Here is a 26,987-nt window from a genome sequence, read left to right on the forward strand (position 1 = left end):
ATGCCTCCCACATAATTCCTAATGGGCTTTATAAATGAAATATAAGAAGGTCTAGGCAGAAGAGAGAACCACAGTGTTCCTTCTCCCCAAAGGGAGATCAGGGTTCAAGTTAATGGTATCACAGACCAGAGAACCCAAAGGGAAGGAAGAGATCATGACATGACTGCATTTATCAGAGCTTATACCTTAGGAGACGCTCACACAGACACACACAAATCAGGCTTCACATCCTGCTTCCCGTGGTGCTGTTCACACAAACCCATGGAGAACCCAAGGATGCTTCAGATGAGGCTGCAGTGAAGGGTGGGGGATACCCCCCCTCAAAGTCTGCCCCTTCTCAGGTGCAATGAGCCGGGTCAGGGTGGGAGCAAGCTCTGCCTTGGAATTCCGGGGTGTTTTTCCACCTTCCCCACACACACTAAACAAATTGTGCCACCTTTGGTAAAAAGTTAATTTATTATCCCTTCCTGGTAAAAAAAGTGAAAAGCTAGACTGTGTTAGGTACAGAATGACTCCAGCTCTTTGGAGGTTTGTCCATACAACTGCGAAGCATATTATTCCACACAGGAACAGCAAGTACCTTCCTTAAGAAAGGAAACTCTATAATGGGTCAGCCTTTTAAGCAGAAGATGCAGCCATTACAGGGCTCCCTTTCTGTCCAGGTGCCTCCTCTGAAAGCCCCCAACATCCTCTGGCTGCACATGCACAAAGTTTCCTAAGGAGAAATGTGTCTCAAAAAGCAACTTCAGGACAGAAGTGCAAAAGCCTTGGAAATCTGTCTCGTAAGAAGGATACCAATGTGCATTTTAATAGTTTTATTTTCATTTTCCCCAAGGGGATCCAAAGGCAGAGAGGTGGTGTGAGATACATCACGCTGTTCTTATGGGATAAATCAATCTGCAAATGTTATTTACCACTCTATAAAAACACACACATGAGTGTGAGGGAAGCAGAGTAGTTCAGAGTGGCTGCCATGGAGCAAGTAGGTTAAATACAATTAGGTTTTATTCCCCTGAAAATTGTGGCTCCTTGTGTTCCATAAAACCAAAGTCTTTAGTAGCCACATGCCACAGGAAGAGAAATGTCAGTGGTAGCTTCCTCTGAGCATGGGCACACAAAGCATCAGTAAAGAACTGCTCCCGTGGGACTGGACAGAGATGTGAGTGACAAAGCCCCATCCACAACAGGAAAGATGATACGCATTTGGGTTTATTGTCTCAGCCTCCCATCCAAACTCCTGTAAACAGGTTCCACACCATTCAGGCATCTCTGATTAAAGAGTCTATAGCTCTATAAAAAGAAGTCACACTGTGAGATCGAGATATTTACCCTGTGGCATCTGAGCACGAAGAGGAACAACCTTCTGACTTCTCAAGATACATCCAAGCAACCTGTTAAGTGACCCAGTTCCTTTCTCTGTCCAGCTGTGCTGGGGGGAGCTCAGTTTCGTGCCTCGTCACAGGCACAGACAGTTTGCTTTTAAAAACATTAAGGACACATCTTTGTATCTTTAAGAACTTCCCGGAGAGTTACTGTGGAAAATGGAAGTGCTCCCATGGTGAGACCAATGTGCAACGCTCTACAGACTTCTGTCCTTGCTGCTTGCTTAGCATTCCTTCCCTTACCAGATTCACCTTCAGATGAGGCTCAAGACATCGCAACGAGGCCGTCGTCCACCTGCAACAAGCAGGCGGACACTGGAAAATGTTTTATGTTCAATCATAGAACGTGGAATAAGCCTTGTTCAGATATGATCGGTGTGGTCTCTCGGGTGGGTTTATATCCCAATGGCCTGTAGCACTCGCTTTTCATTCTCATTGAGATGGTCTGAAAACATTGCATAGCAAGGCTGCTGTGCAAACTGGCAGAGGAAATCAGTGAGATAGGCCTGAAAGGAAGATGGAAAGAGCCAGTTAGCATCATGCGACTTTGGGAATTCTGTTTCTTACACTACAGGACAAACCTCACCATGCACCAACTGAGACAAAGGGATTGCAAGGAACAGGTCAGTGGTGCAAAAAAGATGGGCGGCAGCAAAGGGAAAGGCTAAGAGCAGCTGCCAGATGGTGGTAAAAAGCAGGAGCAAAGATTGAGACAGGGACTGACTGGAAGGGAACAGCTCCAATGCAGTGAGAAATTCTATCATACTCAGTCTCCAATCTACCTCTGAGTTCAGCAAACAGCTGTGAAGCTCATGGGTAGAAGTTTCACCTCCCTCTGTTCAAAACACTGTGTTCAGTCCCTTTTCCAAGTTATAGATATTGATCCAGTAAGAAAAAATAGCTCCAGGCATTCTTGAGATACTCAGCACTTTCCAAAGTGATTTCAATGCACTGAGTACCTTTGGGATACCAATCGATAATAGCTGCTGTTTCCAGTGGTGTGCAGGTTTGTTCAAGTACAACAGAGAAAAAAATCAGGTTTTTAAGGAATGACAGGAATCTGATTAATAAACCCCTTATTCTAGAGCATCACCTGGAGATCTATTTGGTAAAGAGGGTCCTTTAATGCATCTGGATCGTCCTCTTCATCGTCTTCATAGTAATCCTCATCTGTCAGAGGCAAATCAGCAGGTTTTAACATCAAACAGAGCAATACATCTTAGGAAGTATTCCCTGAGACGACTGTTGAAATCCAAGGGTCCAAAACTAAATAGTTCTAGTGCTGCCAGGTAAAAGAAATAATAACCTATCCAGAACATTCACTCTGTAAGTTGACATGATCAGGAAACACCAAATCCCAGAATGAGATGGGTCACGGTGGGAGTCTCAAAGATACACAAGTGAGATGAGCATACACAGGACACCGGACCAGCAGGTTTGTTAGTTACGTGCACTATTATCTTATGCTGTAATCTTATGTCGGGGTGACACATTTCCAATTCTGTGCTAATATGAGAGGTCTCCCTTATTGTATTCGCCTGTAAGGTTCTCCCTTTAGGACTATATGCAAACTGGAGGGCAGAGGAATGGAGATGATACACCTGCTCCATCTTTATGCAGCAATTATTTCTCAAGGTTACTCCACCAGCAAGTTCATCCACTTCTGCAACACTGTCATTCCAAGGTCACGTCTACATCTTTGAGCATCAATGTTCTCCTTAGAACAAATACCTGCCTGAACCTCACAGCAACGTGCAGCTCACTCAGCATGTGAACTCTCAGTTAGTTAATCATTGTGTTATTCAAAGACACATCCCTCTTACAGACAAGGCCCCTACTCAAAGCCCTGCTGTGGCATTTCCTTCCCCTTGCCTGCAGCCTCTGTTGAGCTCCTCTCAAGGAAAGAAAACTGATTAGGATGTCATATACTCCTTGTTTGCTTTGAGTAAGCACTTTGGAGCTGTTACTTACCATACTTGTTTGTGGAAAGAATATCTGATAAGAACTGTCCTGCTAAGCCTTCATCTTCATCCTCATCCTCTTCCTGATCCTCCCACATGTCATTTGAATCATCTGTTTAAGAAAAAACCAATTCTAGAACTAATCCAAACCCAAGAGCTCCAGCCTGTTGATCACTGCAGGGACTGGGGTTGTCAGGCAAACATCCCTACTTGTGGAGGGGGGTAAGGGGAAGCACCGGCAGCCTTCCCATCCCTTTGGAACCAGTGACCTGAGAACTGGAGCTGAGCAAAAAGCAGCAAGAATGGATGAGTGAAGCAGGAAGGAAGAAAGGCAAAGCAGACACAGTAAAAAAGGAGTGTTACTGGCACATGCTCAGCTCCCACCTTCCAAACCAGCCCCAGATGATTTTCAGCCATGAGAATACACAACACTGACTGACCCCATACTCTGGATCGTTATTTAAGCCTTTGTAATTACAGGTCTACTATTTACTATTGTGAGCTTCTTATTACTGTGAATGCTTCTGAAGAGATTACAAAGTAGATTTAAGCCATGCAAAGAGAGAAGCAAAGCCGGTATTTTACCTTGGCTCCAATCTGCAGGTGTCTGCCTGGATGCATTTGCTTCCATTGCATTCGAGAGCTCATTTATTATCAATTTTAGGATTTTTACTAATAGAGGAATGTTTGTCCAGCGCTCAGGATCTGCAAGAGAATAAAAAGATATATTCACATTGCTTTTAATAGGAGGTTGTTAAAACCAGGCCTGTCTTTGTCGGGGTGTGGGGGGGGTTTGGGTGCTTGTTTTGGGGTTTTTTCATTCATTTTGATTTCTCTTTGAAGCCCAGCCCTGCCCAGGCTCTCTTGGCTTTAATATTTCAATCTCTAAAGAGCAATCTCCAAATATTTGGGGTTCAGCCAATTCAAAGTAAGACAAATGCATTTTCTAACCACACTTTTCACTCAGAGAAGCTATTGGAAGTCATGAAATTACCAATTCTATCTCATTACATGGAACAGGATGATGCAAAATAGCAGTGAAAAACACCCTATCCCATAAATCATCTCATCCGTTTGTATTCAATTAGACATCAAGAGGCTTCCAAATCAGTCTTTGGCAGAATTAAGGCAAATTATGGAGATGTTAAATACACATTGTACGGATTAGCTCTAAATATCAACATGCACCTTCTGTAGGAAATACCCCCCCAGCCTCCTGGGACCTGCAAGGTCTATTTTAAAGCCTTTTCTACCATCTAACAGGAAAAAAATACTGTCTGAACCAGCCAAATGATTACTTACTTTTGGCTGACTTTGACCGTGTCCGGATTCCCTCATCCATGTTAAAGATTTCTTCTCCCTTTACCCTAATGTCCTGAAGCCGCTTGTCATCTGTATTGATGCCATACTGGAGGAGTTTACACAATGCCACAGAGCTGGGAGCAGGGAACAGAATTATGGATCAGAATTGCCCTGAACAGTCTGGCTTTCACAGTGAACACACTTCCAGTTCACAAGGGCCATGAGGTTAAACACACTCCTGAAGCACCACATGTAGCTGAGGATGGAACTAAGAGGAAAGCAATGGCAAGAAAGTAGTGATGCAGTTGACCTGCAGCCATGAACATCTCATCTCCTTTTCTCCAGTCTCAAAGCTCTTTCTCACTTCTGGTCCTTCACAGCTCTGCTACACTCAGACCTTCTAATGTGCTCCTTCAGTGCCTTCATGTGTTCTTTTCACTCTGCTGCTCAGGTTTCTACTCCACACAAACCTTCTCCAGTTCCAAGCTGTTTTCCAGCCATCCTGAGGATGACTTTGACTGAAGTGTGGGGCCCTGCCAAGCCATCTGGATGCAAACAATTCCAACGTGGGACAATACAGAGGGAGCACTGAACAAAGTTTAACCTTATTCTTCCTGTCAGTGTCAGGCTTGGCTTTTCCCTGTGGCCATAAGCAGTCTCAGAGGATCCTGCAGACAACCCCACTCTGGCACAGGAGGGATAAACCACTGCTCTTAAGGACAAAGACTGAGATCGCCACATCAGACAGCCTGTTCTGCATGATCACTCACAAGTTCTATTTTACACATGGTTTTTCTTATTTCGCAGGTTATTTGACTGCCTTATAACAACACCACACCAATGCATACTATGAAGTGAGTTATTAGCTGGTGAGACCCCTAAGAATGGTCCATTGGTCTTCACATTGCCAGAGAAATCCAAGACAGCAGCTGCAGCACAATTTACACTACTACAGAGCATTTCATGCTTTGGAATACAGCACTCGGCCTCCATCAGAACACAAATGTGCTCCTACAGCAGAATGGAGAGAAAACTTTTTCTGGTGATTTCTTTATTGACTTTTAAGAGATCATTAAATCAACAAGAAATCACTAAATTCTCCTAGGAAACCCCCTACAATGGCCTGAAACTCTACACTACTCTACAGAGGCCATTTCCTGGCTGGAAGCTCTTCTCATCCCATTCATGAAGTTCAATCTCAGCAGCACTCCTGTGCTGGCAAGCGACACTGCTTCCCCCTTGGGTCAGCCTGTTCCAGCACAGAAACACCAGAGGAGCAATTGGAGGAGGATCAGAGATTGCTGCAACTATCACAGCTCTCCTGAGCTGCACTAACCCAACGCTGACACACACACCTAAGTGTGATCCAGCTCCTCTTCCCCTCACCCCCACTGCATTCAGCTGCAACAGGATGATCAGCCATTAAAATTAACAGGATGATCTGTGCATTGATTTGTTAATGCACAGTTTATCAAACATCCTACCTGACTTTGCCTTCATACTGCCCATAGAACAAGTGCTGTCGGCTCATCCATTCAGCCATGACAAACTCCAAGGCAGGCTTGCCGGTTGGGCCGGGGAGACTACAGAGAAACTCCAGGAGCGGTTCCAGTTGTGAGTGAACCAAGTGAGCAAACACCATAATCAAGGACTACAGCAGGAGGAAGGAAGCATTAGATGTGCATTACTTCACAGCTGAAGATGTTTTACCAAGTATTTGAGCAACTGAGTTTCCTGCAGGATGGAGGCTGTGCTTACCCAACCCCAAGAGGAAGAGGAAATATAACCATCTGCAAGACACTGCTACAAATGCAGCCAATAACCTACTGCAGTCAATGGCAGTATTTCATCAGCCCCAAGCCCCCCAAAGTCTCAACTCCCAGGCATTTATCCTTCAAATACAGCACAAAATGACTTGAAAACATGTGCTGCCTTTGCCATAGCATCTGTACTTAGGCAACTCCTGTCCTCTCTGAAGGTTCACTGCTTGCAAGCACATGGTCATGAGGGAATATTTAAGGTGCAGTAACAGCTTGCCCACAAGAACCTGGCTTACCCTGTGGACAACTATTATGAGCAAAATAGGCGTCTTCCTGACTACTTCAAGAGGCTATGGAGACCCTCCAATTACACTAACCATATACAATCAGGCACACAGCTAAAACAAGTGATGCCAATTTCTTTTGCTGCCATTTCTCCTTCCTCCCCTGGGTACCAGCCTGCTCCCCTGCATCACGCTGAGTGTCTCACCTGCATCACACTGAGCGTCTCCGCTTGCTGCATCTTGCTCAGGATAGCTCTCAGGATCTGGTCCAGATTCTCTCCCAGCTCACTTCCTGCTTTTGAAATTAAAGTGGAGACCAATCTGCCCACGAAGGCAGCAGTGAATTCTGAGGTCCTTGGATCGAGAAGCTGGCTCACCACCTGCATCACATACCACAGTCCATTGTGGCCTTGCTCATCATGCCATTGGGCAATTTGCTCCAGCGCCACCGAGACGTATGCGCGCAGACACTCACCACCATTCTGGACAAGAGAAGTACCATGTTAGAACATCCCTTTGTAGGTAAGGGAGTGGGGAGGCATGGGAAGACATCCCCTTTCATCACCTCAAACAGACCCTTAATCGAGATGAACACAGTTAAGGGTTTCAGATGGTCTTACAGATGGTGGCATCTCTAAGAGACCAGAGCTCTCTAATGTGCAGTATCATGAATGCCTATAAGTAGAAGTAACTTCTACAGAATTCAGTTGATCATCAAGTACAAAACTCTTCCCTGTTGAGGCCATTCTCCAAGAGATCATCTGGGAAACACCAAGCTGCCGTTTTGTGCCAGTCTTGCTACCTGGAGATATTCCACGAGATTCTAACCAGTGAAAGATGGAGACAGCATCCATCGTGTTTCGTAAAGCAACAAGGTCTGGGTTTTTTTCATGTAAGTTTTGGGCTTTGTTTTGGGTTTTTTAATGTGCTCCCTAAAACAGAAAAAAAAGGTCAAGGCTGCTGCTTTGCAAACTCCAAATTAAGGAATGAGCACCAGAAGTCATTGCAGGCCTCTGAACAGCAGTACTCTGATGATAAACTGGAGAAGGTAGAGATACTGAGAAGGTGCTGATATAGCTATTGGCAAGTAAAGCCTGGGCTCCCTTAAGACCTGTCTGTCTTGGTCACCTCTCGTGGACTTGCATAGCCCTGCAATCCTTCCCACCCACCCCGTGTTACCTGCATTGTAGCATTGTCATCAGTGTTCAAGCTGCACTGAGCCACTGCAGGGAATGCTTGGCAGATCAGGAGCTGGGACAGAGGAGGCTTTGTATTCCTTACAACCGTGGTCAGTATATCAATAGAGGTCTGAAAGGAAAACAGGAACAAAAGCACTGTTACTGCAGCAGCCATAGCATGCTAAGTCAGCAGCACTGGTGTAAGCATCAAAGGCATGAACTGCAGGGATGTGAACCAGTACCACATCCTGATTGTACAGTCCAGAGTACTTTTAAGATCAGAGAGCCCTGAAGTCGTGCATCCCAGCATCAGGGTGCCTGACACCACACGCAGTGCATGCTCTGAAAGGTCCCAACATAGTGCAAACATCAAAAGCAGTGTAAAAAACCCCATGGCACACACTGTCACAGCAGGCTGATGCACGTGGATCAGTCCAGCAGAGAACTGTGCCAGCTGACTCGTTCCGCTTGGTTTGTATTGATTTAAATTGATTTTAATTACCCATAAGCAATTGTTACAGTCATACCAATCAGTAAGCAGATTATAAGCATTTATAAAGATGTTTATGGGTTGAATTCTGTACAGTGATTCCACAGTCACTGCTTACTCGTTTACAAAGGGATTTTTTATAGAAACTACAAACCTGCCGCATTTTATCTTCAGCAATTTACAGATATCTGATGCATAAATCAGAAAAAGCCTAAGAACAAAGAGCAAGGAACAGTCGTGTGGCCTGCTGGAGAACATTCCACCAGGAGAGGAGACTTAATGGTGAAAGGTGGCTGTGTCAAAGCAACGTGACTTGGGATATATTGGAAGAAGATATGGGCTGGAAGAAGGCCAGAGGAGCAGTTTAAAGTAAGTTTTTGGAAGCATCTCCCCCCACCTGCAGTTTGCCTTCTCTCCACAAAGAAGCTTCAACCAATGACCAAAGTTCCGAAGCAGTTCAAAACCAACCTTTCTGCTCTTTGCAGCCCAGTCATCCTACACATTACAGAACAGGGAATCATCTCCAGCTAAGACCAGGTACTACTGTAGCACTTACTGCACAAAGCCCTGCTGGGATCTTGTCAGCAGGAGCCTGCATGATGCTGACAAGAGTTGGTATTAGCCTCATCTGCATTGGACCCTGGCAGGCTTCTATCTGAGCTAGCTCCTTAAAGATATCTTGGGCAAGAGAAGCAACAACTGGATCTGGAGAGAGAAAGCACCATTTACTAAAACATACTAACAAACACATCTCAATTTTTGCTACCTCTATTTCTAACAGGCAAAGCAGCAAGTTTCCCTTCCAGCTTTACCGTATCAATCAACATTCACTCAATTATGGTGGATTAAATTTCCAGCACCAGGATTCAGTAGCAAAAAACAACTGGACTTTGAGAGTGTAACTTGGATACCTACCATTACTGTACTTCAGAAATATTGCAATGGTGAAAGGGCAGATTTTGTTCTCCACACTTGCTGTAAACACTGGGTCTACGGTGCAGACAATGCACAGCGTCTCCATCACCAGGTTCAGGACCTCGGAGCTGAACTGAGTAGCCAAGTGGATCAGTCCATCAAGAATGCTAGGAAGGAAAGGCTGCAACACATGGGTGCTCTCAGAGATCTTCAGCTGGTCACAGTAGCTAGACAAGGAATTTGTGATACAAAAATATACACATAACATATTAAAGTGATTTATACCTTAAACTCTAGATGATGTATAAGGGATTAGTTCACCCCCCCCCATTCTTCTTCCTTAAGTTCACTCCTACAGGACTTTTCCCCTTCAGTCTACTATTCCTTGAGCTCTCAACACCTCAGCTATCTTTCCTCCTTATTCCTCCCCAATGACTGACAGAAGCAAAGTTGAACCAAGTGATGTTCAAAGCTTCCACTGCCTTCTAGTAAGTAATCTCTTAAGAGCTGCCATCAGTGGAGAAAGCAAACCTTGAGGAAAGAAGATGTTCAAGACAGACACTTCCTGCTTACAGGGTGTTTAATCACCATGTCCTATAAGTGAGCTAAGGAATGATAAAAAACAGCTTCAGGAATAAGTAAGCTGTAAGTAAGTCTCTGCCTCTACTTATTCATTAACATTTCAGTGCCAATGGAAGACAAAGTGGTTTGGGGACAGAGAAGAGAATGGGAAGGAGCAGTGGTTGGCTCTTTTCTGAACTGATGTTCATTTTTCACTGTAGAATCAATACAGCAGAGCCTCCCTTTTCCTTCTGGCAACTTATTCACAAAATAGGATTAAAAAACCCCAAAACTTCCCTTATTGCTGAGATGTGCTCCACAAACCTATTGACATCTATTTCAAAGCACATACTTCCACAGCCTATACAGAAACATTACTAACATTCCACCCTGCCAGCTTTGTAAGTGTAATTTATACCACCTACCCCTGGAGCTTTGGAATACCTTGGGCTTTACTTACCCCCAGATGGCTCTGACTGCAGAGATCCGGACAGAAGGAGGCTGTGTTTCATGGAGACCACTGACAGTAGCTTGTAGGAACTGCTGGATGAGCTCTGGAGACATGGCCACTGTAAAACGGCTGGCAGCCCACAGAGCACGGCCCAGAAGGAAAGGAGACACTGAAGCAAAACACAAACCCCAGTGGGTTTAGAATTAAGTTTTATGAGTTTAAAATGACAGCTGCTTCCATCCGTTATCTGCAGTCCTGTCAGCCCAGTAGGAAATGCTAAGCTGGAACACAGAAGACAAGTCAGCAGGCATACAAGTCATTTCTGTTCACAGGCAGAAGGCAGTTTATTTTCCCAGTTATTTCAAGGAACTGCTCACTTGCTTTAAAACAACCCTTTTCCCTCAACTGAATCTGTTCATCAATACTGCAATACAGCTCTACTGACCTCCAGAACAACAGGAAAGAAAGAGAAGGAAGGCTTTTTCAGCAGTTCCTATTCATTAAGCTCAGTGTTCTTCCCCCAGCATCAGCAAATAGCAGCAGCTTAGGAAAAAGAACTGGAGCACATACACAGGGACCTTTCACAGATTGCTTTTCTAGTTTCCAGCCATCACCTTGCAATTATGGAACATAAAGTTCAACAGTACCAGAGAAACAGTGAACATTTACAGCTACTCACCTCTTCATACTTATCAAGGTATGATTCATCTTTATCCTGCTCAATCCTTCTGCCTTTTCAGGCCCAAATATCCTCATCTATTTAGGGTATTCTCATACAGGTGATGCTCTCTATTTCTCAGCATCTTTACTGCCATTATTTGTACTCTTGCAAGTATTAATTTTAATATGTGGACATAAAGAACTCCATGCAAGATGTGCAGCAAGAGAAAAGCTGTTTTCTAAGCAAGCATTAGAAAATGCAAGATTTCTTTGTCTTATTACCATTACTGAGCACAAAACGGATATCCTTTGAGATCTATATTTTGACCCCACGAGCTCTGCCTAGAGCACAACAGCTCATTTACAACCCAATACCATATATGTAAATATATGTAAATGAAGCAGTTTTTACATGCCTTGCTCACTATGCACTTTGCACACTGTTTTCATTCAAAATTGACTAAAAAAAAAAGAAAGAAAGAAAAACCCTTTGTAATAGATGAAATAAATGTTTCTTTGATGACAGTCCCACATTTAACTGACTTAGATCTGGTGGCACGTGTGAACTCCCAAGTTAGGACTTACACTCTTCCACATGTAGAGCTGCATTACATCTATCACATGCATAGAGCAACCTGGTTCATCAGCCACTTTTGTTTGTTGCCAAGGTCTGGCACCCAGCATTTACTCTCAGTAATAGCAAGATCCAATATACCTGAAAGGTTGAGGTCTGCTAGAACAACATTTGTCAGGAAACCATGCATATCAAAATGTATTCTACCATTCTTCACACTGTCTGTAATAATAGACTTCACAGAGCCCAGGGCCAGCATACAAGCTTCATGTATCTTCCACCTGCAAAAGAATTCAGATGCTTTTAGGCGTTTCCTCTATCATCAACTCAAGAAACAACTACAAATTTTGAAGTGGAAGTAGGGTTTCTTTGGTCTAAGCTGTGATAATGATTTTCCTCATCCCAAAGCAGAAAAGAGATTGAGAGCAGCCTGTGGAGAAGGACTTGGGGGTGTTGGTCGATAAGAAAATGAGCATGAGCCAGCTTCAGTGTGTGCTTGCAGCCCAGAAAGCCAAACATATCCTGGGCTGCATCAAAATGAGCATGACCAGCAGGTCCAAGGTGATCCTGCCCCTCTACTCTGCACTCGTCAGACCTCACTTGCAGCACTGTGTGCAGTTCTGGTGTCCTCAACATGAAAAGGACATGGAACTGTTGGAACAAGTCCAGAGGAGACCACGAGGATGCTCAGGGACTGGAGCACCTCCCATATGAAGACAGGCTGAGAAAGCTGGGGCTGTTCAGCCTGGAGAAGAGAAGCTGCGTGGAGACCTCATAGCAGCCTTCCAGTATCTGAAGGGAGACTATCAGGATGCTGGAGAGGGACTCTTCATTAGGGACTGTAGTGACAGGACAAGGGGTGATGGGTTCAAACTTAAACAGGGGAAGTTTAGACTGGATATAAGGAAGAAATTCTTTCCTGTGAGGGTGCTGAGGCACTGGAATGGGTTGCCCAAGGAAGCTGTGAATGCTCCATCCCTGGTGGTGCTCAAGGCCAGGTTGGACAGAGCCTTGGGTGCCATGGTTTAGTGTGAGGTGTCGCTGCCCATAGCAGGGGGGTTGGAACTGGATGATCTTAAGGCCCCTTCCAACCCTAACTATTCTATGAAAGCAAAGAACTTCAAAATCACGACACCCATCTCCTTACCAGTGCTCAGCACCACTGTTTTTAGCTTGCTCAGCTTCTTGTAAATGTCTTGTAGCTGCTGCAGCCAAAGCAGATGCGCTCTCATTCTGGAAATCAGCAGCCACAGCCTGCACAGAAGGAAATGATAGCACTTATCTGTATAGACTTTTAAAAGTTGGCCTTTTCTCCAAATCCCCTTCCTGAAGCTAGGTTTGTTCTTTGCCATTATTTTGGTTCCATCTAAATGTGGAACACATTTCATACCAGCAACAGATCCTGTGCAGCGATCCTCACTGTATAGGAAAAAGTATCATCATCCTCATCCTCCACAAACTGCTGTGGATTTGCAGTCCAAACTTTTATCTAAACCAGAAAGGAGACAAAAAGGGTCAGGGAGGTGATGAAACACCACGGTTAAAGAGAAGCTTTTCTGTTCCCAGTAACCTCAGGCTTTTAAAGTACTGCCAGAATTTGCCTCTGCCACAAGAAGTCACCACCTTCAAGTGATTTTTCTTATATTCTATCAGAGGAACCTTTGAAAAGAAGAGGCTCTTTGTTCTTAGCTCATCTTGCTCTTAGCTCCTCATCAGAGACCAGAATTTGACACAAGTAATGACTGACCTGGAATCAATGCTACAGTCTTATTTATAGATAAGGAATGAGAGAAGCAGATGAACATTAACAGAGTGCCTGGTTTTATGCATGTCTACCTACCCAAAAAGACAAAGGCCCTAACTCCTGGGCACAGCAAAGTGACTGAAGAGCCTCTCAGAGCAGCTTACCCGCGCTGAAACTCACCCCAGGACATGAGCTGCTTTAACTTTCTCATGTCCCTTGCTTCCTACACAAGACAAACATGCTCACCTGCTCCTCTGTGATCTGCATGTAAAGGAGGATGTAATAAATCAGCTCTGGCAAAGCCTTCTTCACTGTGCTCTTAAATTTATTGTTTTCCAACAAGGCATGGACAAATTCAAATATGCTGAACACCAGATTTTCAAATCCCAACACTTCACCTGCCCAAAGAAGCGAGGAAAAAAGAACATGTCTGAGTATGCCAACATAAAGGCAGAAGTGAAATGAATATGTGAATGTACAGATAGAAATGGCTGCCAAATATAATGACAAGCTATCAGCTAGTCTGATGAGATGTTTATTCTTACTTCTGGACTAGCAAGGACAGCAGCAGCCCCAGGAGGATGCCTGACCTTGTCCCACCTCACCACACCCCCCTCATTAAAACCCATTAAGCTCAACCTTAAAACTGTTTGAGTTTCTTTTGTCCCATTACTTTTACCTCAAAATTGTTACAGAACTCACTCCTTAAGTCATTACAGAACTTGAATTAGGCAGCTTCATTGAGCACAACCACAGGTAACTCACAAAGAAGTGATGGACACTGTTCTGACATCATAAATATACCCTTAAGCACAACCTCCTACAGTGTTTCAGTCACTGTTTTGATAACAGGAAGGTTTAGATAAGTCCATTAATTCCAAAGAGAAGGTAGAAGTGCAGTTTAACAAGTTTTTACCATCGGAATCCACAGGGTCCTCCACCTCTTCTGTGTAATTTACTTCGGTTCTCACATAAGTGGACAAGAGCTAAGGAAATAAAATGTTTTTACAGAACTGCACCTATTGAGGACTTCATCTCTTCCCATCCTAAAATTCCTGATAAGAATTTTAGATTTCAGATTCCAGAGCAGCGTCCAGTGTCTGAAGGGGGCTACAAGGATGCTGGAGAGGGGCTCTTCATTAGGGACTGCAGTGACAGGACAAGGGGTGATGGGTTAGATTGGATCTAAGGAAGAAATTCTTTACCGTGAGGGTGCTGAGGCACTGGAATGGGTTGCCCTGGGAAGTTGGGAATGCTCCATCCCTGGCAGTGTTCAAGGCCAGGTTGGACAGAGCCTTGGGTGCCATGGTTTAGTGTGAGGTGTCCCTGCCCATGGCAGGGGGTTGGAACTGGATGATCTTAAGGTCCTTTCCAACCCAAACTATCCTATGATTCTAACTTCACCTTCAGCAGCAAGCGCCAGCAGCCACTGGTACTGCTGCAGCAGGGGACACTGGAGATTCATCTTTCCCTGAAGTCTTTACAACAGGATTAGACACCTTAAGAAGACAATTTCCACCAAGAATACCAGGACCAGTGCAGAGCTCGGCTGCAATTCCACAGCCAGTGTAACACAGGCACTTGCATCATTCATCAGATGGGGTTTTTAAGCTAGAAGAAACCAAATGGAGCTTACTGAAGTAAATACCCAGCACGTCTACACCACAGATGCCTACATGCTGTCTGTCATGGCAGAGTACTCCATGTATCACGCTCTTCAGCTGTGTTCAGGTCATTACTGCGTCTGAGGCAGTTTGTCTTGTTCTGTTCTAGTTAAAACCCTTTCCCACAAAGGATATAAGGCAGCACTTTCTGTGAGGGTATTCCAGACAATGGGCAGGATCTGCTGCATCGATGAAATCATGTGCTTCGGGTAGTTTTTCACAAGTGCTGTCACAGCCTGGAACAAAAGGGAATAGTGATCAGAAGCAAGACTGGGGAAAACCCTCAACAAACACCTCAAGCACAGGCTGCTGCTTCATTAACAGGCAAGATAAGCCAGGGTCTTCCTGCCACCAAGGTCTCCTGCTCTCACTCCTGAGCAGGCAGTCCCCTCTCTTGCATAGACTGAGAGACAGACCTCTCACCTTATCTGCTCTTGTGCAGGCAAGCAAAGGGATAACACAGGATGTACAACTCTGGAGGTGCAGCCTGTTCAAACCGAGATAACACATTGGAAAGTGTCCCTCTCATGTTGGTGTTCTGCCTATTCCTGTCCCAGGAATCCCAGTGCGCAGCCAATGGAGAGATAAAAAGAAACCCACAAGTGATGCTCTCTCGACAGAACTTGCCAGCATCCTGCCCCAAGCTCCCCTCCACGTGGTGCTGCACAGCAGGGTCTGATGCCCACACCCCTCACTGAGCTGGTACAGGATGCCACCATCAGGGTACTGCAGCCTTTACCAGGACCAAGAAAACAAGTTCCACAACACAGAACTTAGTAGTTGCTAATTTGAATAATACAATAACATCCTCCAGCAGTTATTTTCATGCCTCCAGTGCAAAGCTGGTCATTATGAAAAACTTCTGATGCTTGTCTTCAATAATCCTTCCTTATCGTTTCCTTTCAGGAAGCTGGGCACTGTGATCCAGGTCTTGCTCACCCCAGCACACAGGTGAGTACATGAAAGACGTGGATTTGATTCTGCAACTCACGGGTTTGAGTTCTTTTCTCTCCCATGTTGGACCCTGCAGCTCCAGTGCTTTCCCAGCTGTTGAAGGTTATCCCCATACTCTAACCTCCTATCTTCTTTCTCCAGGAAACAAGGAGAATACAAAGACTTCCCAACTCTCTTTTGCAAAGATCATTTAGCATTAAAGAGCAGGCAAGTTCTAGAAAAGCACCTGCACATACCAAGCTTTGAAAACTTCATTGCTGCAGAATCCCACAGCATATTTAGAAATGACAGATACTTAACTTCTGAGTATGGCATCTGAACAATATGCATCCAAGATGTCCTAGATCCACAAATGACAAGATAGATTGCTCTATGGATTAATTCCTGTGGCTCATTTTATGGACAAATCCTTATGGATCTCATCATTGCTATCTTCAGTACAGGCAGAACAATTTATTTCAATGTTGTATAGCACTGGGATCCAAAATATTTCAACTATTCATAACACAAGCAGTACCAGCAGAGCTGACACAGACCCCAGTGTCCCTCTTTTCCAGCACATCTGACAAGATGTTGGTGTTCAATTCCTTATTTCATCTGCCATAAGTTACTTACCTTCAAGACTTCCATCTTAAACCCACTGTCTGATGTAGGTCCATCAGGCATCTGTAGGGCCTGAACAAAGGCCTCTGTGAACTGCTGCACCACTGGAAAAATGAGGACTTTGGCCGCACCCTGGTGATAATCAAGGCAAGCACAGGTGAATTCCGGACACAAACTCCCCTTGGCTGACAATAAAACACCACAAGCAACAGAAATCACACTTTTCTGCTCCAAACCCAAAGAGGCAACTGCAGAACATTGTAAAGTCACTTATTTCAGACATCCATCACTCTGGCTCTTTGATGCTGGGAGGGAAGCTTCACTGAATTCCACCCTTCCAAACCACACAGCACAGACTGCTGCAAAACACACCCCAACTTCAGGCTCTAACTGGAGATCCAGACAGTCCTGTCCAGAAAGCCTCATGGTGCACATCCTCCTGAAGAAACACTTTAATCTGACGAGATGAAACATGCCCTGCACCTATCACCCACCCCCCCAGGCTATAAAAGAAGTGGGGTGGCTGTACCACACATGAGCAATGCCACTGAACCCAGAGGCTGGCATTTACCTCCCTCCTGAGCTACCTTCCCCCAGACCAAACAAGCTCTTTGTGAGTATCAGCACCTGGCCTGAAAATTATCACGATTCCTCCTAGGAAAATGCAGCAAGTACTTTTCCAGATGTCAAAGCACTCTGGAAGCAGTCCTTGGCACAGCAAGTTATAGTGGACAAAAAGAGTTTTATGGAGACCATTCCTAACTCCATAGCTAAGAAGCACAGTTGTCTGCTTAAAGATTGCATGAGTAACCTTGTCAGTGCAGTACAGATAGGGTGTAATCATCACAACTTCCCAAAAGTATGCATGGAATGGCTCCATGTGCAAACAGGGCTGAAAGAGCACATAGAAGCACTGGGCAACAACCAGCCGCATTATTGAGTCACGCTTTCCTATCCTCACCACCCAAAAAGGTTCAAAAGGGCAATTTCTTTCCTGGGAAACCCACTTGGCAAAGGCCATATAAAATGCAGATGTGCTCAGGGCCAGACAGGAGACTTGTCTATAAACTGCACAACTGCTCTTGTAAAATGTTGTTTGGTTTGGTTTCCAGCATCCCTTTAGGAACAAAAGGGTAACGTGGATGGTCAAGAACTGATGGAGCTCCAGGAGCCTGTAACTAACACCTCAGACAAGGGCCACAAACTGCCTATCATAACCCACATAGCCAAGGCCTGGCAGTGTATGAGGACACACGGTTCACCTGGAGATGGAAGCTAGGACAAGGATTTCCAACAAAGGATGTATACACCGTCTCCTCCCCACACTGATTCCCCTTTCTCTGAGCTGCTACAAGCATGTCTGTTGATAAGTCACAAGGACAACAATCATGGAAACCAAGCCACAGGATCCAGGCATGCATGTAAAGGAGGGAGGCAGCCACTTTGCATGGGTTAAATTACACCCTCTTCACCAGAACTACAGCAGACAGGGTACAGAGTTCTCCAACGCTTCATTTCCATCTTAACAACTCTCTGGAACCTCACTCGCTCTGCATTCAGTGTATGTTGTAAGTTAAACTCTTGCCTTTTCCAGTTCCTCCATGTTACAGATCATATGGGCACACGTGGTGAATATCTCCACTGCACGCGACCTCGTGCGAATACCATACACCTAGGAAAAAGGTGAAATAACAGATCAGGAACACGAGATGCTTTCATTTCCTTTCTTTTAATTGTATTTGGGTTTTTTGCTTTGATTCTCTTATTTTCTCACTGTTCCCAACAGTTCTGTTGAAGCATTTGCTGCCATCAACTACCACATCATCAAGATAACTCTTTAAGTCTAATTCACACTACAGTATGGCTTAGCCATTAAAACCAGAGCTCCTCTGCTCCAACCAACATCCCCACTAACGCCACACAGTACCAGCTTCCTAGTGCAGATCATACCTCTGCCATTGTGAAGATTTTGTACATCTCTGGAAGAATAACAGGAGCAACAAGTGGCATCTGTGTGTCCGTCACTTCCCGTGTGAATTCTGCAACATGGAAAAAGAAGGAACGTTCTTATAAGAAACAAATCTGTAGGCAACAGCATCAGCATCTTTGGGAGATGCCAGGCAATTTGAGAACATGCTGATCTGTACTCAATTACACCAGTGTCATCTGGCCTCCCCATGGCAACCCCTGAAGGCAAGCAGAGAAACAGCACACTAAAAATTGCAGGTATCTGGAAAACAGGGTGTTGCAATCCAGTTTCCTTCTGAGCTATAACCTGCAGCACAGCACCTTCTTCCTTAGCTTTCACAACCTGTACTGGGCACGCAATTCAGCAGTGACCAACACATCCAGGAGAAGCAGCAAATTCCAATTTCTTCCATTTGGAGTGCAAAGTGACAGGATGTTAGCACAGGAAAAGCCTAAACCACTTGCCACATCAGCATTGCCAAAGCTCTCACGTACACGTACCTGTAAGCACTCTCATGGCTCCGTGCACTGCGTTCACATCTCCACTAACCAGCATCTCCATCAAGAGACTGAAAAGCTCAGGCCAGGCTTCAGGCCAGTCCCAGTGGGCTATGGCTGAAACTGCATAAGCGACACTCGAGCGTACTTTGCTGATGGATTCTCTCAGCCCATTGGGAAGGAGCTCCCTAATAGCAACTTTTGCCTGTGGAGAGGAACATTGTTCAACAAAGCAGATCCCCAGCCATAAAACAATTCAATCAAACCCAAATATATATATATATATATATATGACTGTATCCTATATCGATTCAGCACTTGTTACACAAAATGAACACTCAGGAGACAAAGAAACCTTGCACACTACAGCCCATAATTCTGGAACAGTGCATGGTGTGTTTTAACGCAGCGCTCCTCTCACACAGAGCACTCAGCCAAGCACACAGTAAACAGCTCACAGCTGCACTTCCACAGGATGCAGATATCTCCATGGAAGACATCCAGAGCTAGCGAGATAAAATCCCAGCTCCGGTCAGGGACTGTTTGCTTACTTTGGATGATTTCAGTAAATGAGAACGAGTTCCCCTTAGAAGGGGCAGGAAATGCACAGCCACTTCTTCTGGGGTGTCATTCACAAGATCTGCTTCAAGCAATGATCTCTGATGGGGTGAATCATACCCTCGATGGGAAAGATGCTCCAGTCAACAGGGCCAGAATGTGACCATTTCAGCTGTGACACACTCCTACTGAATGGACTTCTAGTGAAACTCAGCAGACCTTTAACCTGATACTTGCCATGGGAAAACAGCCTTTGAGTCCCAAGCTGAAAACCACAAGATTTAGCAAATCTCTGAAAAAGGACTGCCAGAAGCAGTATTTGTACAACTTACAAAGCACTTTTCTCCCAGCCTTGCTCTTAGAGCAGCAAAAACATTATGGTTGAACTTTTCCTATAGAAATCAGCCCAAGCTTCTCAAGTTCAATGTTGTTTTAAGCAACTGAAAACAGATTTTCAAAGTGGAAAAAGTCAGAAAACCTTCACTGAAGCCATTAATCCTCAAAATGCACGAGGGCATTGGGACTTCTGAGACCACCTACAAAATGAATATCCTTGATGGATAAAGTGTCTCAAAGTAGACAACATGAAACCAAACCTTACCCTTTCTGTGGTCTCTGGAGGTCTGAACTTCTCTGACTGAGAACACCAGTGAGTTTCCACATACTGTTTCAAAATGACAGATGCCAGCTGGAGCAGGAGAGAGCAAGAATCAGTAACAGCCAAAGCAAGGTCACCCCTACCCCATTTGCTCAGCCCCCATCCCTCCGTGCTGCTTTTAAAGGGGCAACAGGGCTTGGCAAAATGAAAGTTAACCTTTCTGACATGGAAAAGAGGTTACATAATACAGGATGAACTGATGTCCATCCATTGAGCAATGATGGCCTGTACACATGGCAGGAGCTTTACTTCCTCACCTCCAAGAAGGCACAAGATATGGGCCACACTGCAAATGAGGAAACACAGAACCTAAAGCTCCTTTTCCAGGAGGAAAACACCCACAGACAAAGCTGCCACAAAGACAAGCCCCACTTGTGCTTGCTGCTGCCTTCCATCCACTTCATCAGCTGTGCCCAAGCACCAGACTTAAGTCCAAAAAGCCCTGTTTTCAAACAAGGTAAGTGCATTAACACTTGATTCAGGGAAAGGAACAACTCTAGAGGAATGTAAAAGACAATGAAGGAGCAGTCACAGGAAGCTGCCTCCAATAGGACAGACCACTTCAAAACCAAAGGGAAGCTCCATCCCCATTCCTTCTATGTTTCCAGGTAACCTCACCTGCCGGATGGCCAGAGCTCCCTGGGGATCCACAGTCAGCTCCGCTAAGTGAACACCAAACTCTGCAAGGGAAGGAAAACAAGAAGTTGGTATCAGAGCTTTTAGTCCCACGCAGCAAAACTCATTGAGATTTTTGGAGAAAGGCATCATACCAATGGCATGACTCATATGTGGGAAGGAGACAATTCCAACGCTGAGCTACTCCAGTGAATCATGAGCATTCATTCCCCCTGTGTTCTCTGCACAAACTTCATTTTATTTCCTCAGCATCTTATTTCTTTCTCTCATGGGCAAAAAAATAACTTCCAGTGCAGGTTAAAAACAAGTGAATTTACAGCTTAACAAACCCCAAGAGGATAGAAGCTGTATCAGTGACTCAGCCCTGGTGTGAACAACCCAGGTTCATCCAGAGAGTGAGCTGAAAGCATCATTTCAGCTGTCCCAGATGACACCCTAAGATAGCTCAGAACACACCAAGCTCCCTGCTGAGCAGCCCCTGCCTAAGCCCATGGACACAGGGAATTGCCTCTACAATCATTCCAGCTGCAGGACCTTCTCCAGCAAGAAACTGGTCCAGAAAATCAAGAGCTTCTTTCAGTTGCCAAGCAAGTCCTATGACAAAAGGCAAAACCAAAACCCATGCACCAATTCTGTTGATGACTGAACACAGGAAAGAAAACCCAGGCAGAGCAGCAGTTCTGGTCTGGTAAAACCATCTGCCTCCATCAATTGGCTTAAAATTCATTCCAATTGTTCCAGGTAGCTGAGAACTGTACTGAACCCTCTCTTTGATTTTGCTGGTCTGCTTAAGAACTATGTTTGTGGGGTTTTGCTTCTAGGAACTGTAGGGCAGAAGGTACAGGCTGAGCACAACCTGGCTTCCAAGCACAGGAGATGCTGCCCACAGCATTCCCAACAAGAATGTACTGAAACTCCTTCTGGAAAGCAGCTGTGCATATCTGAGTGCTTCACAAAGGTTGGTTATCTGTGCTCCTCCTCCCATCCACTTCACTTTAAGAGGCTTTTCTGGGTTGGAAGATAATCGCTTCCCACTTTTCCCATGGTCACACAGAACATGCCCAGTTCCTTCAATCCTTCTTCGTAGATCATGTATTTAACAGTAAGAGAAGAGTAAGAGTAAGGGAAAACCTCTCTTATCCTGGCTGCAGGAGCAGGGAGCCTCCTTTTCAGCTCTACTTAACATAATACTCCTCTTACCTGCAGCAATAACTATTCCTGCAATATTCCAGACTCAAGGCACTGCATTTCAGCTGCATTTTTAAAGGGGACAAACAACCCAAGAAGCCACCAAAAATGCAGCAGTTTCACCCAGCCGCAGCTCACCACTGTGACTGACCTGCAATCTCCACATCCGTCTGGGTGCCCACATTTGATTCCTTCCATTCACACACAGTACTTCCCACCTCAGGTACAATATTCTGTTGTGACGATTTCAGGTCATCTCTCTGGTTTTCCAACACTTTTAATCCTGCTCTCCAAGCAGACTGCAGCATCCTCAGTGCAATCCAGAGATGTGCTCACTCCTGCAGTGACCATGAGCTCTGGGTCTGACATGAACCCACTGATAACTGCTCCAGGCCCAGGGACAATGGTGCACCTTGAAAACAGTACAGAACTGTACCTTCTTAACTGAGAAATGTGGCAAATTCCTACCAGGAATTCTGTTCATGGCATTACTTGCACAGACCAGATAAAGGGGGAATGGAAACAGCAATCCCCACATCACCAGGATCAAGTGGATGCTTGAGCTGTCAGCAGCCCCACTCCATACCCCTGAGCTCTCACTGTCCCTTTACCTCCCTGAATGTTGCTTTTCTTTATGTTCCATTAAACCCCAGAGACACCAAAGGTCCCCAGGTAAACTTTCACCTTTCCAGAGACAGGATAATGCATCTCCCATCCCCGAGTTGTCATGGGGTGCCTATTCCCACACCTCCTCAGCACAGAGAAGATGCAGAAACATGGAAGAGATGGAGATGCTTGGAAGCTGCTACAGGGTGATATGGCAGGAAGAAACTGCCACCATATCCTTACTCCAGAGCTGACATCCCATACTGCTCCAGAACAGCCCTATCAGCCAGACAGGAGACTCCTCTCGGATAGTTCAGCCTGTCCACTCCTGACTGTACATTTCTACCCATCTCCTTGTACCAGCATTGACCAGATCCATTACCAACCTGCTTCAGGGAGCTCGACTGCATCCTCTCAAAGACCTGAACCACCTCTGACATCCAGCTGCGATGAGCTCCACGGTTTGCACGCTGGGGAAAACCTGCTTCCTTCTGCTTGTTTCAGATTAAAGTTCACCTGATTTTAGCTTGATGAGAAGGCACAAATAACCCTCACACCTCACTCATCTTCTCCAGCACTTACTATTTTAAAGCCTCCATCCCAAACTCTTTCCCAGGCACAAAAGTCACTGTCTTTGCTCCCCCTGAGAGCAGCAGCTTTTCCACCCCTCTGTGAAGGTCCCTGTGTGTGTTTTACTGCCCTGCTTCACCCCTCTAGAAAGCAGCAAGCCAGCTTCACTGCAGAAGCATGAGGAATTGATGTGGGGCTTTGTTCTCTGCTCCCTCCTTAACGGTCCATTTGGCTTTCAGAGCACGGCAGAGCAGTGAATGGGTGTTCTCAGGAAACTCTCCACCCTGACAATGGGATCCCTTCTCCCAGTGACTATAGTTAGGCCAGCCCCTTGCTCTTTAAGGTGTCTCCTCCTCCCCCAGCACTGCTTTGCTGTCCCAAACACCCCCCATCCGCACACTCCACTGGCTCTGGTGAGATCCTTCTGTAGCTGTTGCCACCGATTCTCCCTGGCCAGGCTGAGCAGCACTCGCAGCAGCTTGGCCACACCACGATTTGCTCTTTTCCACATCCTTTATGGATGTGCTGAGCAACCCAGCTTCACACGTAGGACTTCTGATTCTCCCCCTGCAGCGTGTTGTGCTTTTAACCCCTTATTAATCCAGGAGCCATCTGCAGCAGTGCTCCTTCTCCAGTGAGTTTCAGTAAGGGAACTCTCTAAGAGCTGTTTGGCAGTCCCGGGACTCTGCTGTTAGACACAGCTCCACTCTGCCACAACCACCTCATGTACCCTGCTCTCCTTACTCCAACCCTTGACATAACTACTATAGGCAGAGCAAAAGCTGCCCTGACTCACCTGTAACAACCCAGCCTCAACGTTCACCCTTTCCTCCCCTTAGAGCCCTCACCAAAACTGTCCCACTCATCTGGTCCCTAAGTGACCTCAAGCACCAAGTTTACAGCCCAATTTGCAGCAAGGTAATTTAATATTTGAGTGCCTTTAAAAGCCTTGAAGATCCATCCTGTAACTTGATGTGTCCCCTGCAGAGGTCCTTTGGTTTTTATGTCTTTATCAAGCTTTTTCCTCAGTTTTCTTTTGCCCTACCTCCATTTCTTTCTCATTAAAAGTGCCAACACTTGTGCGCTTTTCTACTGCTCTCACTTTTACTCTCAGCATCTTCTTCCTCCCGTGCTGCTTGACTAGAACAAGAGAGGAGGAATCACCACAGGCAGTCTCCATCCAACCCTGTGAGCAAAGCAGCACCAGCAGCATCAAACCAGGCTGCTCAGGGCACTTTCTAGGCAGGTCTTGGAGATCCTCAAGGCTGGAAACGGCCCAGCTTCTATAAACTGCTCCAAAGCTCGGCTCTGCTCCCAGGGAAAAACTCCTCCTTATATCCAGCCTGAACATCTTGTTTCAGTTTGTGTCTGGTTTCTTTCACCCTCTCCAACCTGTCAGTGTCCTGACAGCTCCTCACAACTCCCAGAAGCTGCTGTCAGATCTACCCCTAAAACCCTCTTTGTTTCCACACTGGAAAACCCCTCTCCTCCAGCATCTCCTCATGTGTTGAGGGCTGCAGTTTCCCAGCCAGATGTTTCTGCCCTTTGCTGAGCTCTCTCCTGTTTGTCTCTGCCTTTCCTGTACTGGAGGGGTGGGAGCAAACCTGGACAAGTATTCCAGAAGTGGCCAAACAAGCAGTGACCAGAGAGGGCTGATCACAGCCTCTGGTCCTGCTCACACAGCCTGGGATGCTGCTGGCCCCGTCCAGCTCACTGGCCACCTGGACTGCCAGGCCACAAAGCTGCTCCCCAGCCCAGTGCTGCCTGATCCACATCCCTGTGCTGGGTTCTCCCATCCCAGGTGCCCAGCTTGGTATCTGTCCTTGCTGAATCTCAGGAGGTTCCTCTCAGTCCCTCCCTGCAGGGCTCTCTGGATGCAGCCCTGCCCTCAAGGACATCAACTGCCTCCCCTCCAGTTTGGTGTCACTTGCAAACTGCAGGCATGGGTATCCTGTAGGGCACGCGTACCAGACCTGTGTGCTTCTGGAAGTGCAACCACAGAGCAGTGGTGGGTGACTTCAGGGTAGCTGTTAACCAGTGGAAAAACAGACGTATAGATTACTTCATTCCTCTTGCCCCCAGTGTTACCCATCAAATGTAATTCTGCTGCATCCCTGGGCTCTCAAAGGGACATCCATCAACTAAAGCCATCAAACAAGATCCTTTCCTGAAAATCTATTGCCCAAAGCATGGCACAACCTTGGTTTCATCTCTTGTGGTAGGATTCAGGCTCTTTGGGATAAACACTTGCTGCTGAAGACACGCTGACTGTGGTCAGGCAAAGATGCTGTGGGTGAAGGAACCTCACAGCACTTCCAGACTCTGCAAGGCCAGGAATCACCCACTGAAAGCTCCAAGAGCTGTGGTGGCAATGCACATTTCCTCCTAATGTACCAAAGCAGACTTAACCCAGAGTGTTACAAGCACATCCTAAGGGACCGCACAAACCTTGCATCAAACCATCCTTCCCATTGCCCCGGTGGCGTTCCCAGAGTAAGGCAATCACACCACTGCTCCTGACCCACTCACACCCTTACACCTCCCTTTAACATCAACCTCCTTTAAGGTATTGCTGAGCTACCGTTAAGGAGCAGGAAGAGTTTGAAACACTTCACAAAACACCTTCAGGACGGCTCTGTCAGACAAAAGTAAGGTAGGATTCGCAGGAGCTTCCCTGAACAACCCATGGAGCTGCCATGGGCACAACTCAGGGCCATGGGTGGCAAAGCTGCACCTTGAAGCACCCAGCTCCCATCACAGTGACTACCACCAATCTTCCAGTGGCTCCTACAGATTCCAGTTCTTTGGGATAGGTCACAGAATGAAGAGAAACAAAACGTTATCATCAGTGGGGTTTTAAGTGGAGCTTCCAGCCAGGATAAAGTAGCAGGAGCATGAATTAGCTTATTGCCATCAGAAAAAGGCCGTGTTAGTAATGGCATTAAAGACACTGCTTGAACTTGAGGTGCTTTCTCTTTCATAGAATCCCAGCCTGGTTTGGGCTGAAGGGACCTCAAAGCTCCTCCAGCCCCAACCCCTGCCATGGGCAGGGACCCCTTCCACTGGAGCAGCTGCTCCAAGCCCCTGTGTCCAACCTGGCCTTGAGCACTGCCAGGGATGGGGCAGCCACAGCTTCTCTGGGCACCCTGTGCCAGCGCCTCAGCACCCTCACAGGGAACAGCTTCTGCCTAAGAGCTCAGCTCAGTCTCCCCTCGGGCAGGTTCAAGCCACTTCAAGCTCTGTCCTTTCAAGGCCTTAGGCTGTTCCCCATCCAGCTCTCTTGCCTTGTCTGCCCTCCGCCTCCCACACAAGCCGGGGGCACCGCCACGTCCTGCCCCCCGCTGTGCAGCGCTGCTGCCCCGCAGGACAGGGGGGTCAGAGCGGAACAGGCCCTGCAGCAGAAGGGGCTCCAGGCCCGTGCTGTGCGCAGCGCTGAGGGCTGGAAGGAGGCTCCTGACGCGGTCCCACCGGCGGGGCGGGGGCAGCGCAGGCCCCGAGCGCCCCATCGGGAACTTTCGGCCGAGCCACGAGGCGCCAGGACCGGGACCCGCTGTGGGGACCCCGGCAGCGGCCTCCCCCCCCTCACAACCCGGACACCGCCGCACCCGCTCCGCTCGGGCCTCACTCACCCTCCGTCACCTCCAGCACCTTCACCTGCTCCTCGGCGGCGGCGCGCACCGCCTGCACCGGGCACAGGATCCCGGTCAGCGTCTCCACCAGCGCCTCCTTCAGCCCCTGTGCCACCGGGCCCGGCCCGGCCGCGGCCCCCGCTCCTCCGCCGCCGCCGCCGCCTCCCCCCCCCGCCGCCGCCGCGCCCGCCAT

The 26,987-nt window shown here is 46.6% G+C and overlaps 1 protein-coding gene across 1 annotated transcript; it reads right to left on the bottom strand.

Moving 5' to 3' along the window:
- Positions 1–786: 786 nt before the first annotated feature.
- Positions 787–26,987, bottom strand: IPO9 (importin 9). Its single transcript, XM_005140997.3, has 24 exons — positions 26,795–26,987; positions 20,784–20,845; positions 20,109–20,195; positions 18,953–19,154; positions 18,434–18,522; positions 18,069–18,155; positions 16,496–16,615; positions 15,062–15,162; positions 14,179–14,237; positions 13,509–13,660; positions 12,909–13,007; positions 12,666–12,772; positions 11,660–11,799; positions 10,294–10,453; positions 9,273–9,499; positions 8,914–9,062; positions 7,869–7,997; positions 6,896–7,171; positions 6,130–6,296; positions 4,646–4,779; positions 3,929–4,048; positions 3,354–3,455; positions 2,476–2,552; positions 787–1,888 (listed from the first exon to the last, which is right to left on the bottom strand). The coding sequence occupies exons 1-24, from the start codon at positions 26,985–26,987 to the stop codon at positions 1,778–1,780; spliced, it is 3,150 nt and encodes a 1,049-aa protein (XP_005141054.3). The 3' UTR covers positions 787–1,777.

This window comes from Melopsittacus undulatus, chromosome 16 (assembly GCF_012275295.1).
Source record: "Melopsittacus undulatus isolate bMelUnd1 chromosome 16, bMelUnd1.mat.Z, whole genome shotgun sequence".
NCBI lineage: Eukaryota > Metazoa > Chordata > Aves > Psittaciformes > Psittaculidae > Melopsittacus > Melopsittacus undulatus.